Raw genomic sequence first — 27973 nt, 5'->3', positions numbered from 1 at the left:
AGAGAGATGACAGAACGCGCATCATGTTTATTTTCTTTATTTTACAAAAAACACAACATTTTGTTTTTATTATTAGTGCACACAAATAAAAGTAGACATTTAACAGTTTTGAATGATGTATAACACTTGCCTGTATCACAAAAATCATGTTGAGTCTCTTTTGCACTGATAAGAAAAAGAGAGAGACAATCGTGCCTGCGCGATAGCCAACCCCATCTTCATGACGTGCAAGCTAGTAATCATTGTAGTTATCCTTTTGGGAGTGAACAAGCATTTATTCATGAGTTCTGTCTGTTCTCATTTAACTCTGTCCTCATTCAATAATGTTCATCTCCAAGTATCTATGTTAGCATTGGTTCGGCTGCTTAATATAGGGATGTTGTTTAATATGAGTGTGCTTCTCTAAGTTTTAATCGGACACAGAGACACTGAAGAGTTTAAATAAACCCTGAATCCAGCATAGAGGGGTTCAGTGAATGTGCTGTTGAATGTGTGTAAGTGTGTGAGTGTGTGTGTATCAGAGACGCTGTAGAAGGACAGAGTGCCAGCCGACACGTCAACATAGACACCTACTCTATAAGAAAAGGGTGAAGGGGCTGGTATGAAAGTTCGCTTTTTAATGTGCCAGGCAGAGAATTTGCGTTCAGAGCAGATCAGACTCCAGGAATTGGCATTGGATCCAAACCCTAGCACACTTCCTCCTTTCCAGTTGACTCCTTTATATGACACTGATATATCAGCATTGTACCCGCTCCATTCAGCCTCCCAGTAACAGCGTCCAGTCAACCTCTCCCCACACAGAACCTGTTCGCAGTTCTTAAATCTCTCCGGATGATCAGGATACGGCTGATGACCATAAACATATGTGGCTTTCCTGTTCTCATCAGAGAGAATGAGACGAGAGTGTGCTGTGTTTGGATCCAGTGTGAGATCACAGGCATCTGAACACAAGATGAGAGAAACATCAAAAACACAACAATCACTCAGCACAGTGTGTGTGCACTCGTATGCAGACATACACTTTCGCAGTCCTGCTGTCATCCTGAACTCTCCTCCATGAACCACACTATAAACACACAAACACATTTTAATGTACATGCACACACACACATGTTCAGTATTTCAGTATTGGTCTTTTGCATACTTGAGTATCTCCAGTTTATAGTTTGGATCCTTCAGTTTGTCGGAGAGCAGCTTGACTCCTGATTCTCCAGGGTGATTGTAGCTCAGATCCAGCTCTCTCAGGTGTGAGGGGTTTGAACTCAGAGCTGAAGACACATAACCACAGCCTTCCTCTGTCACCATACAGCCGGACAACCTACACACACACACACAGTCAGATCAACTACAGACACACACAGTTTAGTGACATTAATTGCACTAAAGTGGTGAAAAATTAGCTACAAAGCCATAGCCATGTAGGTTGATTATAGCAAACATTGTATATAATCCGCAAACGTCGCCAGCAAATTACAATCTCACATATACAGAATTTAAATATAAGTAGTTATGTATATGTTTATGGGAAGAAAAAATAAACAAAGACTACAATTTAACAAAATTCTTAAATATTAAATTGCAAATAAATATAAAAAACAAGAAAAAACAACTTTTTATTGAAGAAAATTCTTAAATCTAATATAGTTATTGTACAGAATCATTTGAGTAATTTTCTAAAAAGGGGGACAGTGGAGACCATTATTAAGCACACACCAACTACACAAGTTTTTAAATAGACAGACCAGTTAACCCTAAAACCGTATTCTGGACAAATGTGGGCAAAATAGTTTTGATTTATTTTTAAAAAAAATACTTTCCTTGATCTGAGCAGTACAAGACTTGGCTACTTTTCCTAAGTTTGCCTCTTGAACACACACATTTTTTTTAATCAATTCTACAATGCTAAGTGGGTGAAAAAAAATATTGATCCTTAATCTTGTATTTGGGTCAAAAATGGTCACCCATAGAAATGAATGGGAAAAACTGTAATTTAGAGCATTCTAAAATAAGCCAAAATAAGACACCAGGTGACAGCAAAGTCACTTCATCTTTAGTTTTTAGCTCTAAGAACTTATTGGAATGATATTTTAATGTAGTTACATTTTTTTTAATAAATAAGCATAATTTACATAGAAAATATGGTACTTTTTGAAGTAAATAAATTCAAAAATATCCCCAAAATAAAAAATACCATAAATGGATAGACAAAACTTTATCGAAGACAGTGATATAACATCTATAATAAATAAAAATTAGGATCACACCTGAGTCCTCTGTGCCCACATTTGTCCACAATTACAGGATTAAGGGCTATAAAGTGAATACGGCTTGAGGGCTAAATACCTCAGTATCTGCAGCTGACAGTTTGGGCTCTTCAGTCCATCAGAGAGCAGCTTTACTCCTGAATCCTGCAGGTCATTGTTACTCAGATCTAGCTCTCTCAGGACACAGTTTGAGGATTGGAGAGATGATGACAAACACTCACAGCACCGATTAGTAAGATTACAACATAGAAATCTAATATGAAAAAATAAAACAGAAGTGTACACTGAAACATTTGCAAATTTGGAAGTAAACAGTCAATACAATCTACTAATTAGAGTTTTGCGTTTTCATTTTCTTCCTAAATTCATATGACTCCTGATATACACTTACAAATCTATACAGAAAAATGAACTTTTGATTGCAATTAATCAATGCAGTTATTCTGTGATAAAATACAGTTGTATTTTGACTTTTCACTGAGCCAACGATTCCATGTAATAAATTCTCACATAATAAATTAATTTACACTGCAATCAATATCAAACCTTAGAATGTGCAGATGACAATATGACCATCAGAGAGCAGCTTCACTCCTGAATCCTGCAGGTCATTGTTACTCAGATCTAGTTCTCTCAGGACACAGTTTGAGGATTGAAGAGCGGATGACAAACTCTCACAACACTGAGCAGTGAGATTACAGGACTGTAAACTGGAAAACAAAAACTGTTATCAGTATATAATATAATACCCAACTATTTCAAATTTACACAACAATTTTTGTAATGATTTTCTTGATTTTAAGTATTACACGTAAAATATACTTATCACTTAATTAAATATCACTCTTTATGTGACAAGATCAAGAAGGGCAGTTTATTCAATATTTTATGTCCCAATAATCTAGCATTCTGTTAAGTTAAAGTTCAACCACCTCTGAAGCAGCTAATTAATATCTTCCAAAACACCTGTCAGCATCTCTAATATACTAATGTTTCTACAAATGGTTGTAACTGAACTATGCAGTAAGGGAGATCTCTGGGAAGAGTTTTGGGCATCCCTTGGTCTAAGGTTTGGCCCTGTTAATTTAGAGACCAAATAAAATGACTAACCATGTCTGTAAATAAATGTAAAGGTGACTCTTACAGTGCTCGTCTAGTGTTTTTGATCACTGGTAACAGTCTCATTAATGCTTCACCAGATCTTCTGTATTTCTGTAGTTCAAACATCTCTTGAGTTTCTTCTGAAATCAGGAGCAGAAACACCAGAGCCGACCATTGAGAAGAGGAGATATTTTCTTTAAGATTTCTCGATTTCAGATGAAACTGGATGTCCTCCGTAAAGTCTTCCTTCAGTTCACTCAGACAGAAAAATAGGTTGATAGTTCTCTCTACCTTTTTTTCCTTCTCTATTTTCTTTTTGATATAATCAGCAACATCTTTGACATTCTTGGTTTTTAGTCTCAGTCTGGGCACACTCTAAAAAATAAGATGTTGTATTTAATTAATAAAGTTATGTCAACCGGTCCCACAAAACTTAGTTGCTTAAATGTAAAGGGTAATATACAATTAATCCTAACATAATGTTTTAAGTAAATCGTTCATAACTGTGTTAATTAAATGGAACAATGCACAATTATTTTGAATAAATGTAAATTATTGCCTTGCATTTAATGACTATAGCTTGAACTAACATGACCTGATTAAGTTAAATTTATTAAACAGAAGCTTAGCTATGTAGTCCATTTGTGTTGATTGTACTTAATGACTAGAACTTAGTTGCTGTTAAGTCAAGTCAAATTTATTTATATAGCGCATTTTACAATACAGATTGTATCAAAGCAGCTTCACAATGATAACATGAAATATACAACACAGATCAATAATATAAACTGTTAATAAAAATACTCAAGTCACTTTAACTTTATTCACCTTTGGTTTTGAAATATTAGTCAAAGTAATTTTGACCTTCAATGTGCATTACTATAGCTGGCACTGTCATGACTGACACAATTATGCAAAGTAAGCAAAACTTACAAATGCAAAGTGTACAAATAAAATTGAAGACACCAACATAAATACACATAAAATGCAAATAGACTAATTTAAATTAATCAACTACAGTCTTGTTTGCTTATTCCAAACATTATTGATCACAGCTTTACCTTGTCCAGCAGCAGTCCAAAAATAAAGCAGCAGTCAACAAAAGGCCAGGTCCAGTCTTGCCTGGTGCAGGTGATTTTACTCATGCAGTTTGTTTTTGAGGACCTGCACTTTAGTGGAGAGCTTGTTCTCATCCATCCATTTCCATTAACACTTCCTGAAGAAATTCGAAAGTATCGCAGCTCCATGGGATAGCTCAAGTTTAAACAGTAGATCAAGCCAAACAGAACTGCACATCCATTTGTAACCTCTCTCAGATCTCGCAGCACTGTGCAGCCTTCAATGACGATGCCAACATCCTCAGGTGGATCTGTAGCATCTGCTCCATCATGTCGAACAACATAGAGACCCAAAGCCAGTTTCTCCATTTCCGTCATTGCATCAATACCAATATCCTCGATAGCCTATGACAAACAAAGAGACCCATTATTAATTATGCATATTTGACACTAGTAACAAACTAAAAAGATGTTGAACATTCCACCATTTTTTATATTAAACTATGTTATTCCCTTAACTAAGATGAGTTGATGGATACCTCTCTCATCTCAGTGCTCAGTGCTCCTTAATAAGGCTGCCAGGCTTTTCATTTCAGTCCGTCGTACTTCAACACTGGGATTCTGTGGGAAACCAACAACTGATTTTGAACATTTTATTTGAGGAAACTGCCATTATCACATTGACAAATCTAGTATGACCTTATTCTACCAAGTTTTTAATTAATTGATTTATGCAATTTTAATTAAATATCAATTGTAAATCTGTAGTTTATTTGTCATTAATTTGTCAACTGCGTGATGTACACACTCATTCCATTTAAGGATAATATTTTGAGAAAATAATTTCACTATTTAGCAAGCCCTAATTTACACAGATACCTCAAGTGTTTCTCAAGCTTATACCATTGACACATTGAAGGAGGCAGTATTGTTCAGTTTGAACTAAAATATACGTAATTGAATGGACAAATGAACAATTGCATCAGGCAATTCAGAAAAGCAGATTCAACATTTCACAAGCAGAATTACAGATGTACAACTGACATTTCATGATAAATCTGCACAGAATATAAAGCATCCTTTTCGTAAATTAAAAACATTTACAGAAATACCTCTATTTGTACAAATCATAGAATTTTGTATTTGTGATAGCAAGTCATATTTAGAGTAATTAGTTTTAATGTAGTAATTATGTTTAGAGTAAATGTTAAACCCCCAGGGTCAGAGCCCAAAATACACCCAAAACACATACCTTGTCCATTTCCACAATGATTATGTCGATATCGTGTCTTGCTGTTCCCCCCTTCTTTTTGAATACCCTCAATGGCTGGTTGGAGTAATGATCCAGTCGGGACATAAAGGTTGAGAACAGGGGGGCTGTGGTGATGAAGGTGAATTCTGCATTTACCTGAAACGTATTAAAACACAAATTCAAGTTAAAACAAAATATGTCAAACTCTGTGGGCTACATCTGGCCGTGGTACAATTATATCCAGTTTGCCTCGATGGTGGAGCTGGCGTGGCCATAATAATAATATTAAGACAGCATAACAGTACCAGTTCTTAATTTTGGCCCTCTCTGTAACTTTGAGTTTGACACCCCAAGGGAACATGAGTTTGCTTTTGGCTAAATGTTTTTAGTTGGAGGTTCAATGTGGGCTATCTGTAACCATTTTATATGGATGTTTGTGTAATGTGCATTGTAGGCCTAATATAGAGCAGAACAACCATATGCATGGATTCTTACAACATTGCCTCCAAACCTTTGTCAATTAAATATTACTCATTTGTTTAAAATTAATACCCTAATACAGTATTTAGACATTAATTACACATATTTAAATTAAATACAGATGATGAATAATACTTTACCTGGCTCTCAGAAAACAGGGCTGGCCATCTGTTTTTGAACTCTGCTATGAAGGGCATATCTTTAACAACTTCCTGTCTTCTATAGGCAAAGGTTCTTTCCATTTTACTTTTGATTAGCTGTTGGTTGTTCTTCTTTTTCACCTCCAATATCAGTGCTTTCCTTTCTTCCTCAGGCATAACAGACAGACAGCAGCACTTATTTAATAAAGAGCTTAAAAAACAACAAAAACAATATTAGTTTAATACTATAGCCTACTGGAGGTAAAAAAAAAACATTAAAAAAGAATATATCTAGGCCATGTGTTATGTTAAGCTAAAGTTAAATGTCAATAAAAAAGTTTAAAGCTAAATTACAACTAAACTAAAAAAAAGCCCCACCAAATTCTCACTATTTCCACTTCTAACACACTTACTATGACAAGGATACATGCTAATGCTGTGTAAATTAAGCTAGCAAGAGATCGTTTTAAAAGGTGTGCATGCTCCTGCCGATCGACTGTCCTGCACAGTTTAAAACCTAATCAAACACACCTGAAGCAACCAATTAAGGTCTTCAGGATCACTTGAATTCACAAATTCAAGGCAGGTGTGTTTGATTAGAATTGGAGATGAACTGTGCAGGACAGTCGATCGGCAGGAGCAGGGTTGGGCACAAGTTTACAGCTAAGCGCAAAAAACATCATCTGTTGTCACAAATGTAAAATTGTAAAATATATTACAAAAAAAAAAACATTCTACTTACCAAATAGTTTATGGATGATAATGGATTCAAAAGTTGCCCAAGGACAGGTGGAAAATGCTATTATCTTCTCGTGCATCATGTGCGAGATTGAATGTACGGAAAGCGCTTTGGGACAATCTTCAACCGCTAGTTGGTTTAAAATGATCTGGTTACGTTGGTTTAAATCTGTGACATTTTGTTGACTTGAAATATTATACTATTAATTTGATGCTATGAAACTCGCTTATTTTTACTGCATAAACATAATACTTTTAGTAATTTTACCATAAAACTAGTATTTAAATTAAACTACACCCATGCTTCATTTCTTAGAGTGCAGCAGTTCCTTCAGGTCACTCTGATTGGACTCCAGTGAGAGACCCAGCAGGAACCTGAGGAAAAGGTCCAAGTGTCCATTCTTGCTCTGCAAAGCCTTGTTGATCGCAGCCTTATGAAAGTCAAATAATGACTTTTTGAAGAATCCCCATTTCACTTTGTCTGTCCAGGATTGAAGAAATACAAATCTTCTTCCAAAACATTTGTATTTGAAAAACACGTAGAGAGCAGCTAAGAACTCCTGAACACTGAGATGTACGAAGCTGTAAACATTTCTTATTGAAAAAGCCCTTTCTTTCTGAAAGATCTGAGTGCATAACCCAGAGAACACTGACCCTTCACTGACATCTAGTCCACACTCCTCGATATCTTCTTTGTAGAAAATCAGATTACCTTTCTGTAGCTGTTTAAAGGCCAGTTTACCAAGTTTCAGAACAACCTGATCAAAAGACTTGGCTGTAGGATCAAGTTCAGCATCATCACAGTATTTTTTCATCTTTTGCTTCTGCGATAGTAAGAAGTTTGTGTACATCGCAGTGAGAGTTGTTGGTATTTTGTCATTGCCCTCTTGTGTCAGTAGAGGTTGAAGAACAGTGAGACAGATCCAGCAGAAGACGGGGATGTGGCACATAATACACAGGCTCCTGGATTTCCTGATGTGACAGATGATGTTTTCAGCAACCCCAGGACTGTTTTTGATGAAGTATTGCTCTTTTTGCTCATCATTGAATCCTCGCACCTCTGTCACCTGATCAATGTAGTCTCGGGGTATCAGACCGGCTGCTGCTGGTCTGGATGTGATCCAGATGAGAGCAGAGGGTAACAGATGTGTCTTGACCAGGTTTGTAACTATTTTACTCACTGTTGTTTTTACATGCACATCTGTGAATGCATCACTTTCATTGAATCTCAAAGGGAAATGACATTCATCCAGCCCATCAAAGATGAACAAGACCTCACAGTCGCCTTCAGGAAGAGAGGGAAGTTCTTCGGGACCACTAAAGAAGCATTCTTGAAGCAGATCGATGAGACTGCAGTTCTTTTTAATCATATTCAATTTACGAAATGGCAGAGGAAATACGAAGAGTATATTCTGATTTTCATTTCCTTCAGCCCAGTCAAGAATGAATTTATTGACAGAGATTGTTTTTCCCACCCCTGCGATTCCCATCGTCAGCACTTTTCTGTTTTGTTGAGCCATATGTTCTTTGAATAAGTGATTGCACTGGATCGCTGAGTCCTCCGCAGTAGATCGGCTGATGTTTAGTTCGATCTGTCTCACCTCATGGTCAATCATTATTCCTCCAGTCTCATTCTCCACCACATATAGATCAGTGTAAATATCATTCAGGTACTGCCGATGACCTGTCTGAGAATTACCAACCAATATCCGTTTGTATTCCTCTCGTAATTTGTTCTTCAGTCTGAGGCTGAGCTTTCTGTAATAATAAAGATCAGCAGTACTGTCCTCTACAGTTGAGACTTTGAGAAAGAGAAAAACAAAATAAAGCAAAGAGTTAAAGAAAATCTCAAAATACTGAGTTTAGAACCATGAACTAATTGATTGCAATGAGTTTGTTGATAAATTTGGAATTTTATTAACACATTTTTTAATTTTTAAATAAATTAACATAATTGTTGTGGTGAGGTAAGTAGCTGAGCAGTAAGTAAGTAGGTCAAGTGCAAAATGAAGGTGGTCATTATTTACCCCAGATCTGTTTTGAAGCTGCTCCAACAGTGGCAGAAGCATTCATAATGCCCTCAGTCTGAACTGTGAAAGAGGGAGATGAAACAAAATGAAAACGCAGTTACAGAAATCAAACTGGTCAAGCAAGAGTTTAAGCTGAAACTCATTTGTTACTTTATTCTCTAAATGTACACCATACACTTATAAAGATTTTAGTTACCTTCATTGTGTTTCTTCTCTAACTGTTCAGCCAGAAGGTTTTGGTTCATCTTCCCAAGGATGTTCACTGTGATCTTCACAGCTTCTTCTTGTCCAAAAATTGCCACCATTTTGTCCACTGTGTCTAAGACATCGGTGTTCTCCATTTCAGAAGTTGAAACACACTCATGATTCTTCAGGTGCCACTGAAACTCCTTCAGGTCATCTTTGACTAGATCCTTCAGTGAGTTCACGAGCTGCTCTTTAACAGATGCCATAGTCCTTCAATGATTCACTTCTGCAGGGCAAGAAAACCTATGTGGATCTATGTGCACAAATGTTATTTGGATCATTAAAAATGCCTGCTGCAGTGCGATCAGGTAATGAGTGACTGACAATGAGTGAAAGGGGAATCCTGTGCTGCAGTAAAACTAACATGAGTTACATTTTATTTGGCCAACAAGCTTGAGTACAAAGAAGTGTAGTCAGATGTGGACAGATTTAATAATGAAAAAAAAAACACTATCTAAACATTAGTTTTAAACAACTGAAAAGTAAACAATTGAAACAAAAAGCTACTTTTTGAGATGTAACATGAAGAAATATGCGGCCGTTTACAACGAAAGTATTTTGGTGTCCACCAATTTTGTTCAGTCCTTTTCCTTTTTGAACATGCACTGGATGGATTCCTTCGTCCATTTTGTTTTTTTCTTTTTATGTTACCATTTCTTGTTCTAAATTGTTTGAAACATTTTGTTTTGCTCAGGTGAACCATTGCTTTCACTGATTGTTTGATCTGAACTTTTGAATTGCTGAGTGCAGGAGTTGGAGGAAGGAAGTTAATCAAGTTTATTTCATGTTTTAGGTTAAAGAATGTTAATTTCGTCTATTGTGGCAACAATAGTTTACACTCTCAGAAAAAAGGTACAAAAGCTGTCACTGGGGCTGTACCCTTTTAAAAGGTACACTTTTGTACCCAAAGGCTGCGTATTGGTACCTTAGTGGTACATATTAGAACCTAAAATGTACATATAAGGACCTAAAATGCACATATTAAGACCTAAAATGTACCTATTAGCACCTAAAATGGACATATTAGCTCCCGAAATGTACATATTAACACGTAAAATTTACTTATTAGCACCTAAAATGTACATATTAAGACCTAAAATGGACATATTAGCTCCTGAAATGTACATATTAACACTTAAAATTTACTTATTAGCACATAAATGTACATATTAAGACCTGAAATGGACATATTAGCTCCCGAAATGTACATATTAACACTTAAAATGGACAAAAGTTTACCTTTTGAAAAGGAACAGCCCCAGTGACAGTTTCTGTACCTTTTTTTTTTCTTTTTACTTTTGAAGCTAGGTAAGTTATTTCTAAAAACCCTTAGTAAAAATTTATTTTGTTTGCTACTTTGGCCGTTTCCTCTCCTGTCCATTCTCAGTCTTGTTTCTATCCCACTGATTAATATTATTATTTTACAAACTGGTGTTGTAATTTGAGCTTGTCCTGGGACCTCGAGAAGGGAATTCCCACACTGACTCCCTGCAACGTTTCGTTATCTTCCTTTCCTCTAGACCAGAAAGAGGGCTCGTTGCAGTATCTGAAGCAAAAGTCAATCAACTCAAATCAGTGTTTTATGATCAGGATGTTAGATTATCTCTTTAATGACATACATTTTAACTTGTAAAGTGTCCAAAGTCCTTTCAGCACAACCTTTGTTCCCCATATAGTTACACACACGCACACTCGTTTTGCATGCTCAAATAAATGTGTGTAAATACTCATGTTAAGTCATGTGAAAAGCAAAAAAAAAAAAAGTCTTTCAATCAGTGTTTGTTTGTTATTTTCCATAGATTCTGAAAAGGTATAAACCAAATACAGCACAGAGGGGTTCAGTGAATGTGTGTGTCTGAGATGATGTAAGGAAACAGCGCAGGACTCATTAAACTTATTCCTTACCTGATAATTCCTGTGATACATCACCCTGTCCCACTTCATTTAGCCGAACTGAACGCAGTCAGGTCATTGTTACTTGAGCCCGGCTCTCTCCGAGGAGTTTGATGAAACTTACAGATTCAACTATTTCACATGACTGATAAGTGTGTCTGTTGATGGACACTCTAAATGCAGAAATAAAAACAAATATTACAAATCAACTCAATGAAAATTGTAATATATCATGTACATTTTTCATTTTAGTTCAATTGAGAAATTGATAGTTAAACAATTAGTATTGGAGAATTTTAAAAGAAATCTGCTGATCTTGGTTCTTAGTAAAAAAAACCTAAAGAAATGTAATGCTTTTTTATTTTATTTGCTAACTCACCTTTAATAATGACGATATATGTTGATGTTACTCCTCTGAACTGTCTTCAAGAGCAGAAGCTCCTTCCACATCTGAATTTTCATAAAGGGCTTGTCATCTGACTTTCCGTTAAACCACACCCACTTCAGGAAAATGCCACCATTACATCACATGATCCAGTTAAACCACACCCACTTTTGAAAAATGCCACCATTACATCACATGATCCAGTTAAATTGTTGAACAAATGTCTTTAAATTTATTATTAAAAAATATATTAATATATATTTATTTGCATATTATTAATGAACAGATTGTGTCCAGTAATCCACATTTTAAAAGTTTTCCTTAATCGACACACTGAGCTCAGGTCACGTCTATGAATAATGAGGAGATCATTCACCCAGGTTCAATAAGAGAAACATCTGCAATGATCAATGCTGAGGACGACCCAGTATCAAAAAAGTGTGACGTTCACTTCATCTCCACGGAAACGACACACCCACATCGCTGTCCTGTTCAGTGTTTCTCAGATAGGGAGCGAGTCTTCCAGCTTATCTTCTACAGCAAGAAACAAACTGAAGGTTTAATATATATGACGGGCACCAAAGAGGTATGATTTTATTTTTTCTCTATTCCACTTTTTTTTTTTTTTGAATTTGCTTAAATATACAGTGCACACAAAATACCCTGTATGACTGATTAAACTCCATTTTTGCTGTATGCTCACAGTATTTAGGTCAATGTGCTGCTTCTGGAATGACAACCAGAGATCTTAAATTAATCTTAAATTATGACCAAAAAAAAAACCAAAAAAAACCAGGGGACCATTTTACATAAAGACCTTAAATTTGTAATCCTATTTTATCTGTTTTCTTTCTTTCTGCAGCACTTAAATAAAAGCTAAAAGCACACCAGTTTAGTTTCTCCATTTTAATCTCCAGCGTTTACTTCACAGTTGATTGGATGCTTGGTAACAGACCTCAGAGTTGATTACCGAACAATAGATTTCCTAACAATATGCTGACGTTGTAAAGTTGCTATGCCTCTTCTCTTTCCAATTTGAGATACTTTAAACAAGATTATAGAAAAAAAAGATCACTTGAACAGCTATTAAGGCACAGGGCTTAATGAGGGAGATGAATGACCACAATAATAATATATGAATTATTACTGCTTGTCTTTTTAGACTAATTGTTTTATACATTGTAATGGAATTTTTCTTAGAAGCTTTAGGAATGTACATCGGCTAAAATAATTTTAACTCAATATTTCAGTATTATTTGGCAAGTCTGTGTCTAATAAACATGATAAAGTCACTCGTTGTCTCATTAGACTTGAATGTAAGGTCAACGGCCAGACATGATGGAGAATATCCCTGTCAGGGTTTATTGCGCAAACTGTCCTCATGCAGTGAAACAAAACATTCAACAGTGTGTAACTTCAAGAGAGCAACTGTCTGTTGTGTTTTCTTTAATATATGGTTTAAATTGATATGAATTATTATAATTTATGTAGTTATAATTTAATTTATACCATACACATTATTCGTTTGTCATTTTTATACTTTATATAACTTACTTCCTTTCAATTGCTGTCTAATCTTCTGATTGTGTGTTTTCAAGTGATGTTTGTCTTCAAGAGTAAGAGATAAACCATCTCCATTTCAAGGTTTTTAAGGTCACAGGATGATGTTGAAGACTAAGGCAGCTGCTAAAAAACTGTGAAATGTGGCACACAGATAGAGGACAGTCTAAACATTATTCACAGCAGTTTTGAAGTCTTTAACTCAATTTCTCTAGCGCCATCAGAGTTTAACTCATGTTTATGAAAATAACTTTAGTAGCGTAAGGGCTAAAAACTGTTGATAGAGTTTTGGGTACCGGACAAGATTTGCTGTTAACAGGTTTTACTGGTTTCGGACACCAGATGAAACAGATCTTTTTTTAAACAGGATTCAGATCTGATGTTTCTGACATCCAATCTAACAAAATGCTTAGCAATACCGCAAAATATAAATAAGCTGTAAATGGAGACTATAAGATATGTCTAAATACTCCACTTCTGTGTATAATGTAAAAATGGTTGAAATATAGTTCAATTCACTGTTTAAATACTGGTCAAATGTTTTCAATTCAAGTAGCTTTATTGCATATACACCGAATACACACACATTTAAAGGATTAGTTCACTTTTGAAAAAAACTTTTGCTTTTTGATGAAGATTACTGACCGACAGGATCAGGAATATTAGGCTGCTGTTACTTTAGGACCTAATGCACAGATCCAACATACCGACACACGTGTTTTCTTTCTCTCGTACCCTGCAGTACGAACACACCAAGTCCATATTTCCACCAACTCTTAAAGTAACCACGAAGACGTTCCTCCGGTGGGAAAGCTCCTTACAATGATTCAGGAGCAGTTTGTTCTTTAGCGTGTTTCTCTAGAGTTTTCTTTCCCACTCAATCCCTTCTGTCTTAACCTGCTTTTGTCATACTGAAACTCTTCCCACAAACGCTACAGTGATACGGTTTTTCTCCAGTGTGAACTCTCTGATGACATTTAAAATGATCCGGATTAAAGAAGCTCTTCCCGCAGTAGGAGCACAGGTACGGTTTCTCTCCGGTGTGAGTCCTCTCATGGCAAATCAAATGAGATTTGTGACGGAATCGTTTATCGCAGTGTGAACACTGATATGGTTTCTCCTCAGAGTGTATTTTCTGGTGTGACTTTAGAGAACTTGAGTTTGAGAAGGTTTTCCCACATTCGCTGCACTGATACGGCCTCTCGTTGGTGTGAACGCGCACATGCTTCTTCAGATGGGATCCATTCATGAATCCTCTATCGCAGTGAGGGCACTTGTACGGCCTTTCACCCGTGTGGATTCGCTTATGACCATCAAGATTCCCTTTGGTGGTGAAATACTTGTCGCACTCGCTGCAGTGGAAAGTCTTGTCGCTGTGTGTCTTCATATGAGCTCTTATACTAGATGCAGTGGTGAAAAAGTCCTTCCCGCACTGTTCGCAGTGAAACTCCTCCTTCATGCTGTGCTCTTTTGAATGACGTCTCTTCTCTTCTAAGGTAGGAAAGCTGATGTTGCATCTCTTGCAGGTCAAATCTTTCTGTTCTGTGTGTGTTCTCTCATGTCTCGCTAAATGTCCCTGTGAGCTCAATGTTTTCCCACAGGTTTCGCAGGAGAAACTCTTGACCTTCAGCTGATCTTTTGATGTAGAGACTGTTTCTTCATCAGAAGATGAACCGCCATTCACATCTGAAAGGAACAAAAGGGTAATAAAATGTCTAACTTTAATTGTACTCAAATAGAATTAGTGAATTATTCACTTTTATTTTATTTATAAATTCAGTATCTGTCTGTATGATCCCCCTTAAACTTGAGAGCGTGGCGTTGCACGTGGTCTAGGAGAAATTTATCAGTGGATCTGAGAGTCAGGAATAAACTCTTCATCATCCTCATCATTCTGATCTCAATCATCCTTATTATTTTGATCCTCCTCCTCGTCATGGCTCTGTTGTTGTTGTTCCTCTGCTGTGGTTTCTTCTCCTCGTCTCTCTATCAGGTTCCTGCAGTCCTCCAGTTTGACGGAGCACATCTTCATCTGCAGTTCTCCAGCGTTACAGTCAGAGGTTTGATCAGCGGATCCATGATCCTGAGCAGGGACGTGCACAGGGGGGTTGCTCAGGTTGCCCGGGCAACTGCCCATATGCCCATCTCGACTCAGGTTGCCCTTTGAGGAAAAAAAAAATCGTACAATGGATGTAGAATTTCACGTAGGCCTAGACAAAAAAATAATATAAAAATCGCAAAGCCTCATTCACTTCCAAAAAAAAAAAAAAAAATTAGAAAGTCAAACTGTTTCCACGAGACCATAGACTGCACGCGACCGTATGGTAAGGCACCGCAAATTACTCAGGCCGCGCCTCCATCTCGTGTCGCGCGCTAATTAATGTGTACGAATGAAGCGAAACCAGGGACGTGGGAACTATATTGTGAGAGGGGGGGCGGGAGGTTTTTTTTTTTTTTTTTGGGGGGGGGGGGGGGGCTCTATCTCGTTCACTTCATGTCTGGCGTTACACACAGTTCAGTGTGGTCGCTCCAATTTACCTTCAATGAAATCTAACCTTAGTAGTGTAATTGACAGAATTACTAAAAAATATTTTGCTACTTAAAGTAAAAGATTTTTAAGAAATCTCAAGAGATGGTTGATATGTGAAATTTCATGTTTTTTGATTGACGTTAGTCTACTAGAATTTTCTAAAAAATATTTTGCTATACCTAAACGTTATAAGTCTATTTCCCTCATTTTACATATAAAACGCATGTGGACTGATATTTTTCCATTTTCTGGCCTCCTTTATTAATTGAGTATATAAACAGACGTTTCAATATATTGGTATTAAATGCATTTTCTGAGACTTTATATTTCAAATTTTTACGGCAAATGTCGAAATTCGCGCTCTTTGGTCCATCAGTGCTTGAGTTGAGTTGGACTGATAACGTTGGAATAAAAAATCTCATAATAAAATACAAAATTGACTGATTTATGAATGTATATGCATAGTTCTCATCAGTCAGAAAAACAGATAAACGCATTCAGTTGTTGTATTTTTGATCCTGAAAGAAAACAGCACAACAAAAGAACGAATCATAGGCATACATGGAGTACGTGTTATGCTTCTTACGCAGACGTTTGGGACTAGTGTCAAAGCGCAATGAATGAAATGCACGAATGGTAATTTAAAGGAACACTCCGACTTTTTGGGACTTTAGCCTATTCACCTTATCCCCCAGAGTTAGATAAGTCCATACATACCTTTTTCATCTCCGTGCGTGCTATAAGTCTGTTTGACGCACCCACCGCTAGCCTAGCTTAGCACAAAGACTTGATGTGACTGGTTGCAGCTTTCATACTAATCCAAATGAATGGCAAAATAACGCAAACGTTTTCCTATTTACATGTTGTGATTTGTATAGTCACATAATGTACAAATAACTAAGTCAAATGAGACACAGACATCTTTTAACCGTATAAAACCTGGGAACTATTCTCTGAAGGCGAAGCACTGCTACTTTGACAGCGTAATAACCGCATCACCGGAGACACGCCGTGGTGAGGAGCGGAGAGTTCGCTCGGTGTTTGGGTAATAGAGTCAGCAATTTATAAATAGTAAAAGCGTAGTTTAGAGTCATGGGTTTTCGCTCTATTGTAAATAGCTGCGACTGTAAACAGGGGAGGTAATACCATGTTTCACAGAATTCCAACTAAAAATGCTGACTGGATGAAGAAATGGCTAACTTACTCTGGATATTTATCCAAACACACCTAAGATTATCAAGGGACATTATGTTTGCTCGGTACATTTCAATGAGGACGACTATTTTGAAAAAATGGAATTTGCCACACGGACCATAATGTGCTGAAGGATACGGCCATCCCATCGATAGCACAGACAGGACAAGTGGATCACCTGCAACCTGCGGCTGAGGTAAGTGTTCCGTTATGTTTTTAGATGACCTACTGTAACAGTGCCTTTAGCCAGATCTAATGTAACGTTAGTGACACTATTATATGATTAGGGTATGAATATGGTTTTTATCTTGATGCGGTGCGGACGCGCTTGGGAAAAAAAACTTGAACTTGCACCCTGCGCGCGGCGCGCCTAGTAGCCTAAATTTGAAATAACCATGGAAATAACGAACTTGAGCGTGCAAAAGGGTACGATAGGCTGTGAGTTCATTGTGCAAAAACAATTTGTGCTATTACTTTCCCCTTATTCTATCCTATAGTAATGCAATACTATATATTATATAGGCAAATGTATTTACTGTTGAATACATTTGGTTCAGCTAATAAATTGCATTTAAAATATATTGATTCCTGTAATAATAATTATTTATTCATGTGATATTTATAAATCTGGGTGCGTTTTTGGTTGGAAATCAATGAAACATGGTACTGTATTACCTGGTCTCCCCTGTTTATTGTCACAGCTCATACAATAAAGCAAACACCCATAATAAACTTTGCTTTTCTATCTAACGTTAGTAATTGCTGACTCTTTATTCCAACGCTGAGCGAAGCGAACTCTCTGCTCCTCGTCACGGTGCGTCTCAGGTGATTGTTATCACTCTGCCCAAGTAGCAGTGCTTCCCCTTCAGAAAATATAGTATTTATACGGTCAAAAGATGTCTGTGTCTCATATGGCCTTGATATTTGCACACTCTGTGACTATACAAACCACAACATGTAAATAGGAACACGTTTGCGTTATTCTGTCACTCATTTGGATTAGTATGAAAGCTGCAACCATTCACATCCAGTCTTTGTGCTAAGCTAGGCTAGCGGTGGGTGCGTCAAACAGACTTATAGCACGCACGGAGATGAAAAAGGTATGTATGGACTTATCTAACTCTGGGGGGTAAGGTGAATAGGCTAAAGTCCCAAAAAGTCGGAGTGTTCCTTTAATAGACCCCCTGAAATTAACGAGGGAGAGCTGTGTTTTATTTTCACAACATTTCATATAGTTTGGAACATGAAAATGCATAATATCAAGCCACCGAACGAACATATAGAGCACTATTGAAATAGTTGACAGGTATGAACATGCTAGACACATACGCTACTCAAAAAGTGCATTAAACCAAACGATTAATTCATGCATTTCCAAAGGTGGATCTTCTTTCAGTTGTTCGACTTAAAAATTGTTTTATTAGAGTCGAAACATCGATTTCATCCAGGAGATCACTGTGGGCATTCATAATGGCCAAGTGCGTTAGTCTCTCCTGTGACATGGTGTTACGCAGCCAGGTTTTCAACCTGCGCAAAGCCGAGAAGGATCGCTCTGATGCAGCGACAGATATGGGCAGGCACAGGCATAGTTTGATGAGCTTTTCCACCTCTGACAGCATGGAACGGGTTTGTGGTTGCGTGGTTTGGAGAATGGACACAACATCCCGAATTGTGTTAACTTCCCGCCCTGTACAGATATCCCGCAGTATGTCCAACTCATGACTCAGTCGCTCTCTTGTAAAACCGGTGAGTTTCAGGGAAGTCACATTCACTTTTTTTCCTTGAGCTGCCTCAATAATCGCCTGCTCTCGCCCTGCAGCAACTTGGATTCCGACCTGGTCAAAACGCCTCTCCACTTCTGAGCGCACCAGGTCCAGCGCCTCAAACAACTCCCTTTTCCACACGTTCGGATAGACTGAAAACAGATATATAATAAAAATAACCTTAGCCTACTACAACTGAAAAGACCAATTGTGTATTTTTTATTACAAATATTTACCATCCACTTCACTGCACTCTTCGTCATTGGTCTCCTCCACTTGTGTAAAGCGAAAGCGTGCAGGTGTCTTGCTGCTGCGCACTGGATGTGGCGGCTTCAGGCCGTAACGCTCTGCATATTGCTGGGTCTTGGCCACAAGATCAGTGATGGTTTCATCCTGTCTCAGTGTGCCCAGCTGTTTGCAAAGGAGTTTGCCAGCTTCCATGGATCCTAGAGCTGTGACTTTGGTTCCTTGAAGTGATCGTGCCACTGCTTCACATGGGGTAAATAGGGTTACGCAGGCAAACAAGCCAAACACTGTGCGCATATTTGTGGCCTTTGTTAGCAATCCTGCAATTTTGGCACGGGTGTCCCCTTTCACAGCCTTGTCACTCTCCAAGGTTCTGAAAGTCTGTATCATCTCTCCGTAGCAGGCCAGCAAACGTGACAGTGACACAACTCTGACGCACCACCGAGTTGGGCAGAGGCCAAGCAAGTTCACAACGTCTCCGGCTCCAAATAGGGACTGATAGAACGCTTTTCTCTTTGCTGAATCGTTGATTATTACAGTGACTTCACGCACAAAGTTTAGCGTATCAGCAACAAGACGCACTTCACGAGCCACTTCTTGCAGCACCAGATCCAGTGAGTGATTTGCGCAATGGACAAAAACAGAGTCGGGACATACATCCTTCAGTTTAGCTTGCACCCCATTGAACCTCCCTGACATGTTACTGGCCCCATCAAAGCAGTAGCCCTTCAGTCGCTCCAGTGGCAAATGGAGGCGCACCAGGACATCCCTTAAGCACAGAAATAAGGTTTCAGCCGTCGTGTCAGGGGCGTTGTAAAAGCCAAGATAGAAATTTTGAACTTCTAGCTGGTCATTGCTAAACTGCAGACTGATTGAAAATTGTTCCTTGCCACTGATATCTGTTGTCCCATCCGCAGTTAACCCAAAAAAGTCAGTCTTTGATGCTGTTGCTCCAATTGTTCTCAATATGTCATGCGCAAATAGCTCCAGAATCTCATTTTGGATGTTGTTTGACATCCAGTTGTCTCTCCTTTTCAGCCACTTATCGAGGTCAGGATCATCGCGCACTCGCTCCTGCATTAGCTGCCATAAGACTCCATCCCGATTGGCATCCCCTCTCAGTGGAAGCCCCTGGCGCCCCAAGAATCTTACGCAGCTGAAAATAAGTTCGAGGACTTTCCGCGCTGTTCTCTGCTCATTTGCCTTGGCTTCAGAGAGTAGTGCATTTATTGGAGTGTTTTTCAACGCTGCCAATCTTTGGGTTGCATCTAAATGAGTTTTAGATTTCTCGTGGTCTCTGATTTTCTCTGTTGCTTTTTTCCAATTTGAAAATCCCTTATCTTTTAAAAACAAACTGTCGGTGGTTGTTGGGCACAGAAGTTTACTTTTGACAGCCGATCTGCACACCCCACACACGATGCCATCACTGTCCGAAATATATTCCAGCCACTTCCACTCTCGGAACCAGGATGCCCGACAGCTGCGTGCAAAGCTCTCCCCACTTTTTTTTTTTACTGGAAAATTATAATCAGGCGGAGGCCTGAAGGACTGTGCACCTGCATCTGCTTTTTGACTATCCGCGTGTGGCGACGCGGGATGAGGGTGGCTCGTAGTGAGGGTGGCGGTGGTCGTGGGTTCACTCACTTCGGTCAGTTGCTGCTGCTCATCCCGGCGGCTTTCTGCCGGTGGTGCTGCACATAACGATGAATCGGATGTAAAATCCAGTGATGTTGCCCCCTCTTCTCTTATTCGCTTTGCTGTGGGAACTTTTAAAAAGAAATTTGAAATTCGTTTTTGAGTCATGAATTCTTGCGGGACTCGCGACCTTAATCCTTAAATTATGTTTCCGCTGCGGCTGTGCATATATATATATATATATATTATTCATACGTAAATTTAAAATTATCTGGCTGACCCCCCACTGTGTGAGATTTTCAAAGCGACCGTTATTTAGCATGTCATGTGTCACTTTATGGTTTCCATGGTAATGCGTCATTGCTTGGTAAGTCACGTGACACCCTGACACCCCGCAGCACATGAATGAATGATGATTTGCTTTTATGTCATTTTCCCTTTTTATTCAGAATATTCACAAATATGTTAGCTGTGGCATGAAATATCTGATATCATATACAAATACAAACTGAATGGGGAGGGGGGGCGGCCGCCCCCCCCGCCCCCCCTGTTCCAACGTCTATGAGCGAAACTATCCTTCTCGTCACGAAAAGAGGAAGAAGAAAAACAAGAGAGTGAATTGCGGGAACAGCAGTCAGGTAAACTTGTGTTCTCCTCTCTAGTGTCAGCAAAGTTTGATGGTTTGTCTGGGCAGGCAGTGCATCTCTTGCATCACTTTTTGCCTGACAAAAGTGAGAGTAAAATACCATAATTTATTGCGTTTTGTTTTTGATAAACGACAAAGTGCAACAAAGTGTTTGTTTACTGCAGCTCGGAAAACATAACCGCGTCGCGTGTGTTGCGTTCATATGCGCGTGCACGAAATGAAACTCGCATTTTTCAAGCAGAAATGTGGAGACCAGAGAAATACTGTAGCTACAATACGTGAATGATGGCACTCCCAATCAAAGTACACATTATAAAGACACTGATTATCTAGTCTCAGTGTAGTTAAAAACTCACTAACTGCACTAATTATGCAAGATATAAACCATGTATTGGCAATTTGACATTGATTGACTATTGATTTTTAGGCTATATTGAATTTAAAATGATGTTTAGATGGACATTCTGGTCAATATGAATGCAAATCCCTCAGTAAATAACCATAAATCAAGATTTGCTTTAACATGCATAAAAAAATAAATAAAAATCATAGGCTACTGATTCCGAAAACACCCAGGCTGTAGAGGGAACCAAAGTTAATCCCAAAAGCCAAAGTTCAGGGTTGTACTTTTATTATTTTCTTCTTGTTTATGTTTACGTTAATATTCACTTGTTATCTTAACATTCTATAAAAATGCTTTATTCAGTAAATATTGTTTGTTTGAACCTCATTCTGTTCTATATTGTTGTACTTATTCTTTGACTGTTTTGTTTAAAGGAGGGAGGATTGTATTGGGCGGTATTGAGTGGCAATGGCAAATGGTTTACATGGCTCACAGCATCACAGATCAGGTAGAGGGCCATTTAGCAGAATTTTGCTTAGGGCCCCATGCAGGGGGAGGTCAGGATTGGCAAAAAAAAGAATTGTATTTTTTCCCGAAATCTAAGCGCTTTTTATTTTTTCGAGTTTTTTCCATTCAATCCAGATTATTTCTTTTCAAATAAATAAATAAATAATAATTTAAAAAACAATAAACAACAATATGAAGAACTCTTTTGCTCATTTGTCTCATCTCTGACATTTTGCAATCTTTATAAATAATTATAAGACCATAAGATGAGGCATTGCGTTTGGACAAACACGGCCAGATAAGGCAATTTGGAAGGGGACAAATTCAACTGAATATATTCCTTCATATAGCCCGTGAGGGGGGAGGAGGTGGGGGGGGGTGCCCTTTTTTCAGGTCAGAGCAACTGCCCCTCAAAATTCCTGTGCACGTCCCTGATCCTGAGCGTCAGTATAACACAGTAAAGTGAGGCTGAGCTCTGAGTCCTGTGTGTCTCTGGATCTCCAGACTGAATCCTGAGCTTCTGTCCCATCAGTCACACACACTGAAACCTTCTCCAGATCCTGACAAACACATCACAGATCAACACAAATAAACAACATCCTGATGATTTTAGCCTCATTACTCAGGTTATATTGATTAGTTAGCATGTTTTGCTGCTGGATTAATTAGTGATGTGCATAAGAAGTGAGAAGCTAACACAACTTTGATTTGATTGAGCTGAAGGATGAAATGATGAGCTGCTCAAACCTCTCTGTTGGGTTTGTCTCCTCTTTCTCTCAGCTTTGCCTCCAGTGACGCCACCTCTTTCTTCAGCTGACAGATTTCAGTGATGAAATCCTCAATATCCAGCATGGACAGATCCGTTCCTACTGATTTACAGCAGATCACATCCATCTGCACTCTCATGGTCAACATCTGAAGACAAACACAACATCATTATTACAAGACACATTTAAAATAGATTCAAAAGATTATTTTCATATGATTTGGTAGGGTTTTTTTTAATTCTGAAACAATGGATATAGCCTAATTTTACTCTATTTTCTTCAAATATCACATCTCATTTAATTTTATTTACCATTTTTACACACACAGACACAAAAAAATTCAATTAAACTGAATGATCAAGCATTTAATAATAATAACTATTATACAGTATATCTGACTGTGGTTGACAACAAACTTTCTTTATTTAATTTCTTTGTAAACTGTTAAAGTTGAGTTCATTGCCATCATTTGACCACAATAATGTTCTTTGTTTCAATCGGAGTTATAACATCATTTACCTTTATAATAGCTTTTTTTATTGTTCCAATACAACTTTAATTTCATCTGTAAGAAACAAAAACGTCTAAATCTAGCTTTAAAAAAGAAACCTCAGATACGATGAAAAGTGTTATAAACAAGACTTATAAGATTAGCTACATTTGAGACATTTACCTTCAGCTGCTGATCTTTCTCAGATTTCTGCTCGTTTCTCATTGAACATCATCAAGCAAACACTCTCGTAACATCACATCCTTGATGGGAAACACGATAAACACACACGGGCTGGATATGTTTACCAACAGAACTATCGCTGGCTGTTCGCGGTCTCGCACGCAGAGACATATGACGCACTTCCGCCTCCTGCTGGACTAGAGAGACACTACAGCTCGATAGTCATTTGTCTTTCAGCACTCTGAATGATTAATGTAATGTATCTTTATTGTCCCTAGGTGACATCCATTTAATAATTTTAATAAATATAATCATTTACACAAAATATTATTGTTTTACAATACTGAGAAAATTAGCCTACTATTTGCCTCTGAATGCAAACGTCCACACATGTGAAAGAGGTTCTGTCTATATGTCTATAATGTCTATAGACTATATGTCTATAATGTCTGTCTATAATGAAATACAGCAAAGGGCGATGTGTAACTCGGATGCAGAGAGTGACCAAGACTCTCAGCCTCATGTATTTCTTAAAATGTTGGGTTTGCATGTATCTCTGTATTCCAGAGCATTTGATGTTCTTGTATTGATTATCTTTGAGCTGATTATGAAAATTGACATGATACATTTTTATCTGACATAATAAATTGTATATAACTAACATAGTAAAAAGAATAATACAAATAAATAAATAAAACACTGAAAAGCTTTACAACAAAAGCCACAAGCAGAACAAAGACAAGTCTACAAGTCAGTGTGTGATTGGCTGGTCACAAGACAGGCAGCGATTGGCTGGAGCAAATGCAAATAATGGATCCTGCAAAATAAGAAAGCGAAACAGATACGCCTAGAGAGGGCGTAACACTCAGATAGTGAGCGAGTCTTCCTGCTTATCTGTTCTTCTACAACAGGAAGGTTTAATACATACCAGTTTTAAAGAGGTATGATCTAATTTTCATTTTTGAAAGAAATACTAATGGTATTTTAAACAAGATTATTTATTACACTAGAAGAACTTTTTGACTAGTCAACATGGTCACACAGTACAACTGGACTTATTATTTAATATTATTATTTACACTGAAATACTAAGAGAAAACGCTCTTAAAGAAACAGAATCCGATTAATAATCATCTTTATATTGATTTCTAGATAAATACTGTAATGTTGGAGTGTATGCTTTGTTAGGCCAGTTGATTTATACATTTCAATGGTCTTTTAAATAATCTACAAAACAATTGGGAGATGTCATTTTACTCACAGCCAAAAACATACTTGAAAGTAAAAAGTGTCTATATTTAATTGTACTTAATTAGTTAAACGTAAAAAGTAAACTTATGTTAGATTTTTTTAAATCTACGTTTTTCTCATTTTACTATTGTAAAAAAAAAATGTAAAGAAACCTGTCAAACTGGTCGTCACCATGTTATCATTGTTCTGATTATGTAAGAATGACGCCTTTCAGACGATGATTTTACAGTAGTTGGACATTTAATGATGCTGTGATCCAAGACTGCAGGTTTGGAATGACAATTGTATCGATCCAAAGGCGGCGTTCGAAGGGACTTTTAATTAAATGCAATACATTTTATCTTATGTGTTGACTCGTTTCATCTGACTCCATAAAATGAAAGGTTTATGTGCATCATTAAATACACGTTAATGTTTGACTATTTCAGCTGTAATGAAAATAAAGTCAAATTCTGTTAGAATAATCAAATATAACAGTTTATTATGTCAGGTAAATGTATTATTACAATTCCATAATCAATTTAAAGATAATCAATACAAACCACACAATGTAAGACTGGGAAAACCCTGTATTTTAAGGAAGAACAATTATTTATTTAAGATACATTTTTCATTCACAAAGAAAATTGGTTGGAGTTTTCCTCATTTTTTTTTAAATTAAAGCATTAAGATCAATTTCCTCTTTTTGGTCAACTTTAGCGTGAGTGTGTTCACCCATATTCCTGTCTCCTGCTAAGGTCCAGGACGATGGTGGAAACATTAAATGAATTATCCCAGCTGAGAGACTCTGGGTTCGGCCGACCCTGGCCCAGACACGGACTCAAGCTCCTCTACTGGTTCGCCAATGACTGTGTTTCTTTGGGCGATGACAACGTCATGCTCTGTGAATATGAACCAGCCGACGGATATTTCGGTTTTCACTCATTTGAGAAAAGAAATTATGGTAATAAACTTCTTCCAGATGAATATCACCCTTACTATGTGGTTGGAAATCTGAACACAAAAAAATACCCAAAAGCTAAAGACCTTCCTAAATACGTCTCAGAAGACTACTCTTCAAACCAGCTCGACAGCAACACGGACCGCGTCATCGTCAGTCTCAACGGTCGGGAGTTGGAAAGAGTTTATGTGACTCAACACCACGACCGCTCAAACTACGACCCAAACGCCACTCACCGGATCTCCAGAGGCCTTCTCAAGATCATCAGGAGGATGAGTTTAGATAGGTTTCTGGAGATGATCGATAACAGACCTCCAACTACAAACACAGAGAGTCAGGATTCGACTGCGGTCACTATACCATCCAGCGATTCAGACGACAGTGAGCCTCCTGAAACACAGGGACTCTTACAATCTACACAAAACCCCTCAGGGAACACACACAGGGAAGAGGGATTCTGGGAGAAATTCTGCACCATACTTTAAAACAAACAATCTTCGTCTTGTCTGTAATGCTCCACAGAATGTGTGTTAATGTGATTTTGGTTGAACTCACTGGACAATTTCTCTTTACCTCGACTACAAAGACAGAAGCAAACAATGAATATTAAAAATATTCACTCTCTCTTGCCACCACAAAGATTGATGTGAAATGAATTTGGGTCTCATCAGAGCCGAGTGTTTTCTGCTGAGCTTTAGTAATATCATTCTCCTACAGAACAAAAAATGTGTACAAACTTAATTGTACAGTTAAACTGATAAACAATAATATTACTGGTATTCGAGGCCAAAGACGAAACCTTCCCGTGTTAACTAATGTGGTTACTTACTAATATTGACAAATATCGTAAAGCTTTTCGTGAGATTCAAAGATTTTAGTGATTGGTGGAAACATAAAGAAAAAAGGCAACTGAGATCAACAGTGCTCAATGACTCTGAAAATATGAAAAATCAATAAATAATGCTCGAAAAGAAGATCAGACATACAAACTGTTCAATTCTATGTAATTAAATGTGTGTGTTGTCATAACATTAAAGCACTGCGGAAGATGTCCGTGAGCATTCATCAGTTTCAGTTGTGCACATGCTACTGGAACACACTTGGAAAGTTATTATAAGTTATTTTTATATGACTGACATCCCACTACTGTATAATGCATCACATGGCATCAATGATGTAGTGTAGAGATGTATTATGTAATCTGTAAAGCTGCTTTCAAACAATATGCATTGTGAAAATACAAATACATGGGATTTATTGTGCATGTAGTTAAGCTAAATCAATGTGTTTATAAGATTATTATTTCTTTAGATGTGTGAAACATTTTAATGTACTACAATATACATGCCTCTATTAAAACATGTACATGGTGTCTTTAGGTATAAAAATAGTGGCAATTCAAATTAATGTAAAGATGTATATTTCAATGACAATGGAAGGTTATTCCAGTTCATGGGAGTTTTAAAATAAAATGCTCTTCTTCCAATCACGATGTATTCATATACAAGTGAAACCTTCTTTAGGTTGGAGTCAGTGCAATTTTTCATATGCGTGCAGTGATGTGTCATGAATAAGACAAATCTACATAGAATTAAATAAAAAATCTTTAAGAGAAGTAACACTTGATGTGTGATAAACATTATCTGCATAATCAATTAGCAGTAATAGGAGTTGCTGTGCAGTACGCTTTCTATTGTAAAGCAATCAATTGAACAGTACCACTGACACAAACATTGTTTAACTTTCTAGCTTCAATATGATCGTTGAATGATTGCTCAGTATGTAGACACAGACCCAGGTACTTAAATGCATTACATTTACAAGAGCGTTCCATCAATAATACAGATTTGTTATTCATTTATATTAACTTGGTTAATATGATTTTTTTTTCTAACAATCCTTTTCTTAATGAGATCAAAACTTGACACTATGTTGTTTAAACTGAGACCAAGTTCAATTCGTTCATTTTTATAAACAGTGCAAGGCGAGCATTTGAGCTTATAAAACTCAAACTTTTATTTTAAATGAGCAATGAGCGATCGTTTCACTTGATAAGACTATTCATCATCTGGAATCGTTCAAAGGGATAATTCACTTTGAAATTAATTTTTGGTATGTTTTAACTTACCTCAAGGGCATCCAAGATGTAGGTGTCTTTTCCACACAGTATTTTCAATTTTGACATTTTTCAGTCAAACCGTTGTTGTCTGCCAGTTAATGCAGATCAAAGAGCAGCAAAGAGAAGTCCAAATTAAACATGATTTAATGACTCGTAAATGTAAGTACACACTAATGGCCTAAGACACGAAAAAACGAGCGGTTTGTGCGAGA

At 37.4% G+C, this 27973-nt stretch overlaps 4 protein-coding genes across 12 annotated transcripts; 1 reads left to right on the top strand and 3 right to left on the bottom strand.

The window, feature by feature from the left end:
- Positions 1–12: 12 nt before the first annotated feature.
- On the bottom strand, positions 13–3547 carry LOC120495591 (stonustoxin subunit alpha). 3 transcript variants are annotated; one of them, XM_089131907.1, is made up of 5 exons: positions 3409–3547; positions 2811–2974; positions 2344–2517; positions 1145–1318; positions 13–1066 (listed from the first exon to the last, which is right to left on the bottom strand). In XM_089131907.1, exons 4-5 carry the CDS (start codon positions 1303–1305, stop codon positions 403–405), a joined length of 825 nt encoding a protein of 274 aa, XP_088988033.1. In that variant the 5' UTR covers positions 1306–1318; positions 2344–2517; positions 2811–2974; positions 3409–3547; the 3' UTR covers positions 13–402. The 3 variants fall into 3 exon arrangements, with proteins under 3 accessions (XP_088988033.1, XP_039551164.2, XP_088988032.1); XM_039695230.2 differs by lacking the exons at positions 2811–2974; positions 3409–3547 and having other exon boundaries at positions 13–941; positions 1020–1066; positions 2344–2564; XM_089131906.1 differs by lacking the exons at positions 2811–2974; positions 3409–3547 and having other exon boundaries at positions 2344–2797.
- On the bottom strand, positions 3405–12168 carry LOC120467093 (protein NLRC3). Of its 6 annotated transcripts, XR_016168788.1 has the most exons (10): positions 11582–12168; positions 11215–11375; positions 10769–10855; positions 9260–9535; positions 9061–9123; positions 7038–8834; positions 6296–6506; positions 5676–5831; positions 4963–5044; positions 4045–4828 (listed from the first exon to the last, which is right to left on the bottom strand). XR_016168788.1 is itself a non-coding variant. In XM_089131904.1 (6 exons), the coding sequence occupies exons 3-6, from the start codon at positions 9513–9515 to the stop codon at positions 3405–3407; spliced, it is 2130 nt and encodes a 709-aa protein (XP_088988030.1). In that variant the 5' UTR covers positions 9516–10855; positions 11215–11375; positions 11582–12167. The 6 variants fall into 6 exon arrangements, 1 of the variants encoding a protein (XP_088988030.1); XR_016168785.1 differs by having other exon boundaries at positions 9260–10855; positions 11582–12167; XR_016168789.1 differs by having other exon boundaries at positions 6296–6459; positions 9260–10855; positions 11582–12167.
- Positions 12169–13770: 1602 nt separating this feature from the next.
- On the bottom strand, positions 13771–23598 carry LOC120467200 (uncharacterized). The gene is given in 5 exon segments (XM_089131908.1): positions 13771–14862; positions 15022–15230; positions 22437–22571; positions 22759–22926; positions 23452–23598. Coding segments are annotated over 5 exon segments (1377 nt in total). The 5' UTR covers positions 23494–23598; the 3' UTR covers positions 13771–14039.
- Positions 23599–24296: 698 nt separating this feature from the next.
- LOC120466756 (uncharacterized) lies at positions 24297–27209 on the top strand. 2 transcript variants are annotated; one of them, XM_039655361.2, is made up of 2 exons: positions 24297–24392; positions 25440–27209. In XM_039655361.2, exon 2 carries the CDS (start codon positions 25450–25452, stop codon positions 26125–26127), a length of 678 nt encoding a protein of 225 aa, XP_039511295.2. In that variant the 5' UTR covers positions 24297–24392; positions 25440–25449; the 3' UTR covers positions 26128–27209. The 2 variants fall into 2 exon arrangements, with proteins under 2 accessions (XP_039511295.2, XP_039511296.2); XM_039655362.2 differs by having other exon boundaries at positions 24300–24392; positions 25402–27209.
- Positions 27210–27973: the final 764 nt, after the last annotated feature.

The sequence above is a fragment of the Pimephales promelas genome, chromosome 6 (assembly GCF_988280905.1).
Source record: "Pimephales promelas chromosome 6, fPimPro1.hap1.1, whole genome shotgun sequence".
In the NCBI taxonomy this organism is placed as follows: domain Eukaryota; kingdom Metazoa; phylum Chordata; class Actinopteri; order Cypriniformes; family Leuciscidae; genus Pimephales; species Pimephales promelas.
Note: the sequence above shows the minus strand (reverse complement) of the source record. Positions and strands in the feature narration are given on the sequence as shown.

What these genes read in the sequence shown, in the direction of transcription:
- LOC120495591 (XM_089131907.1), bottom strand. Translation starts at nt 1,305, where the DNA reads ATGGTGACAGAGGAAGGCTGTGGTTATGTGTCTTCAGCTCTGAGTTCA. An exon ending in TATAAACTGGAGATACTCAA is followed by an intron (nt 1,067 to 1,144) that starts GTATGCAAAAGA and finishes GTGTGTTTATAG; the next exon opens with TGTGGTTCATGGAGGAGAGT.
- LOC120467093 (XM_089131904.1), bottom strand. Translation starts at nt 9,515, where the DNA reads ATGGCATCTGTTAAAGAGCAGCTCGTGAACTCACTGAAGGATCTAGTC. An exon ending in AGAGAAGAAACACAATGAAG is followed by an intron (nt 9,124 to 9,259) that starts GTAACTAAAATC and finishes CCTCTTTCACAG; the next exon opens with TTCAGACTGAGGGCATTATG. An exon ending in AGCTTCAAAACAGATCTGGG is followed by an intron (nt 8,835 to 9,060) that starts GTAAATAATGAC and finishes TCTTTCTCAAAG; the next exon opens with TCTCAACTGTAGAGGACAGT.
- LOC120466756 (XM_039655361.2), top strand. Translation starts at nt 25,450, where the DNA reads ATGGTGGAAACATTAAATGAATTATCCCAGCTGAGAGACTCTGGGTTC.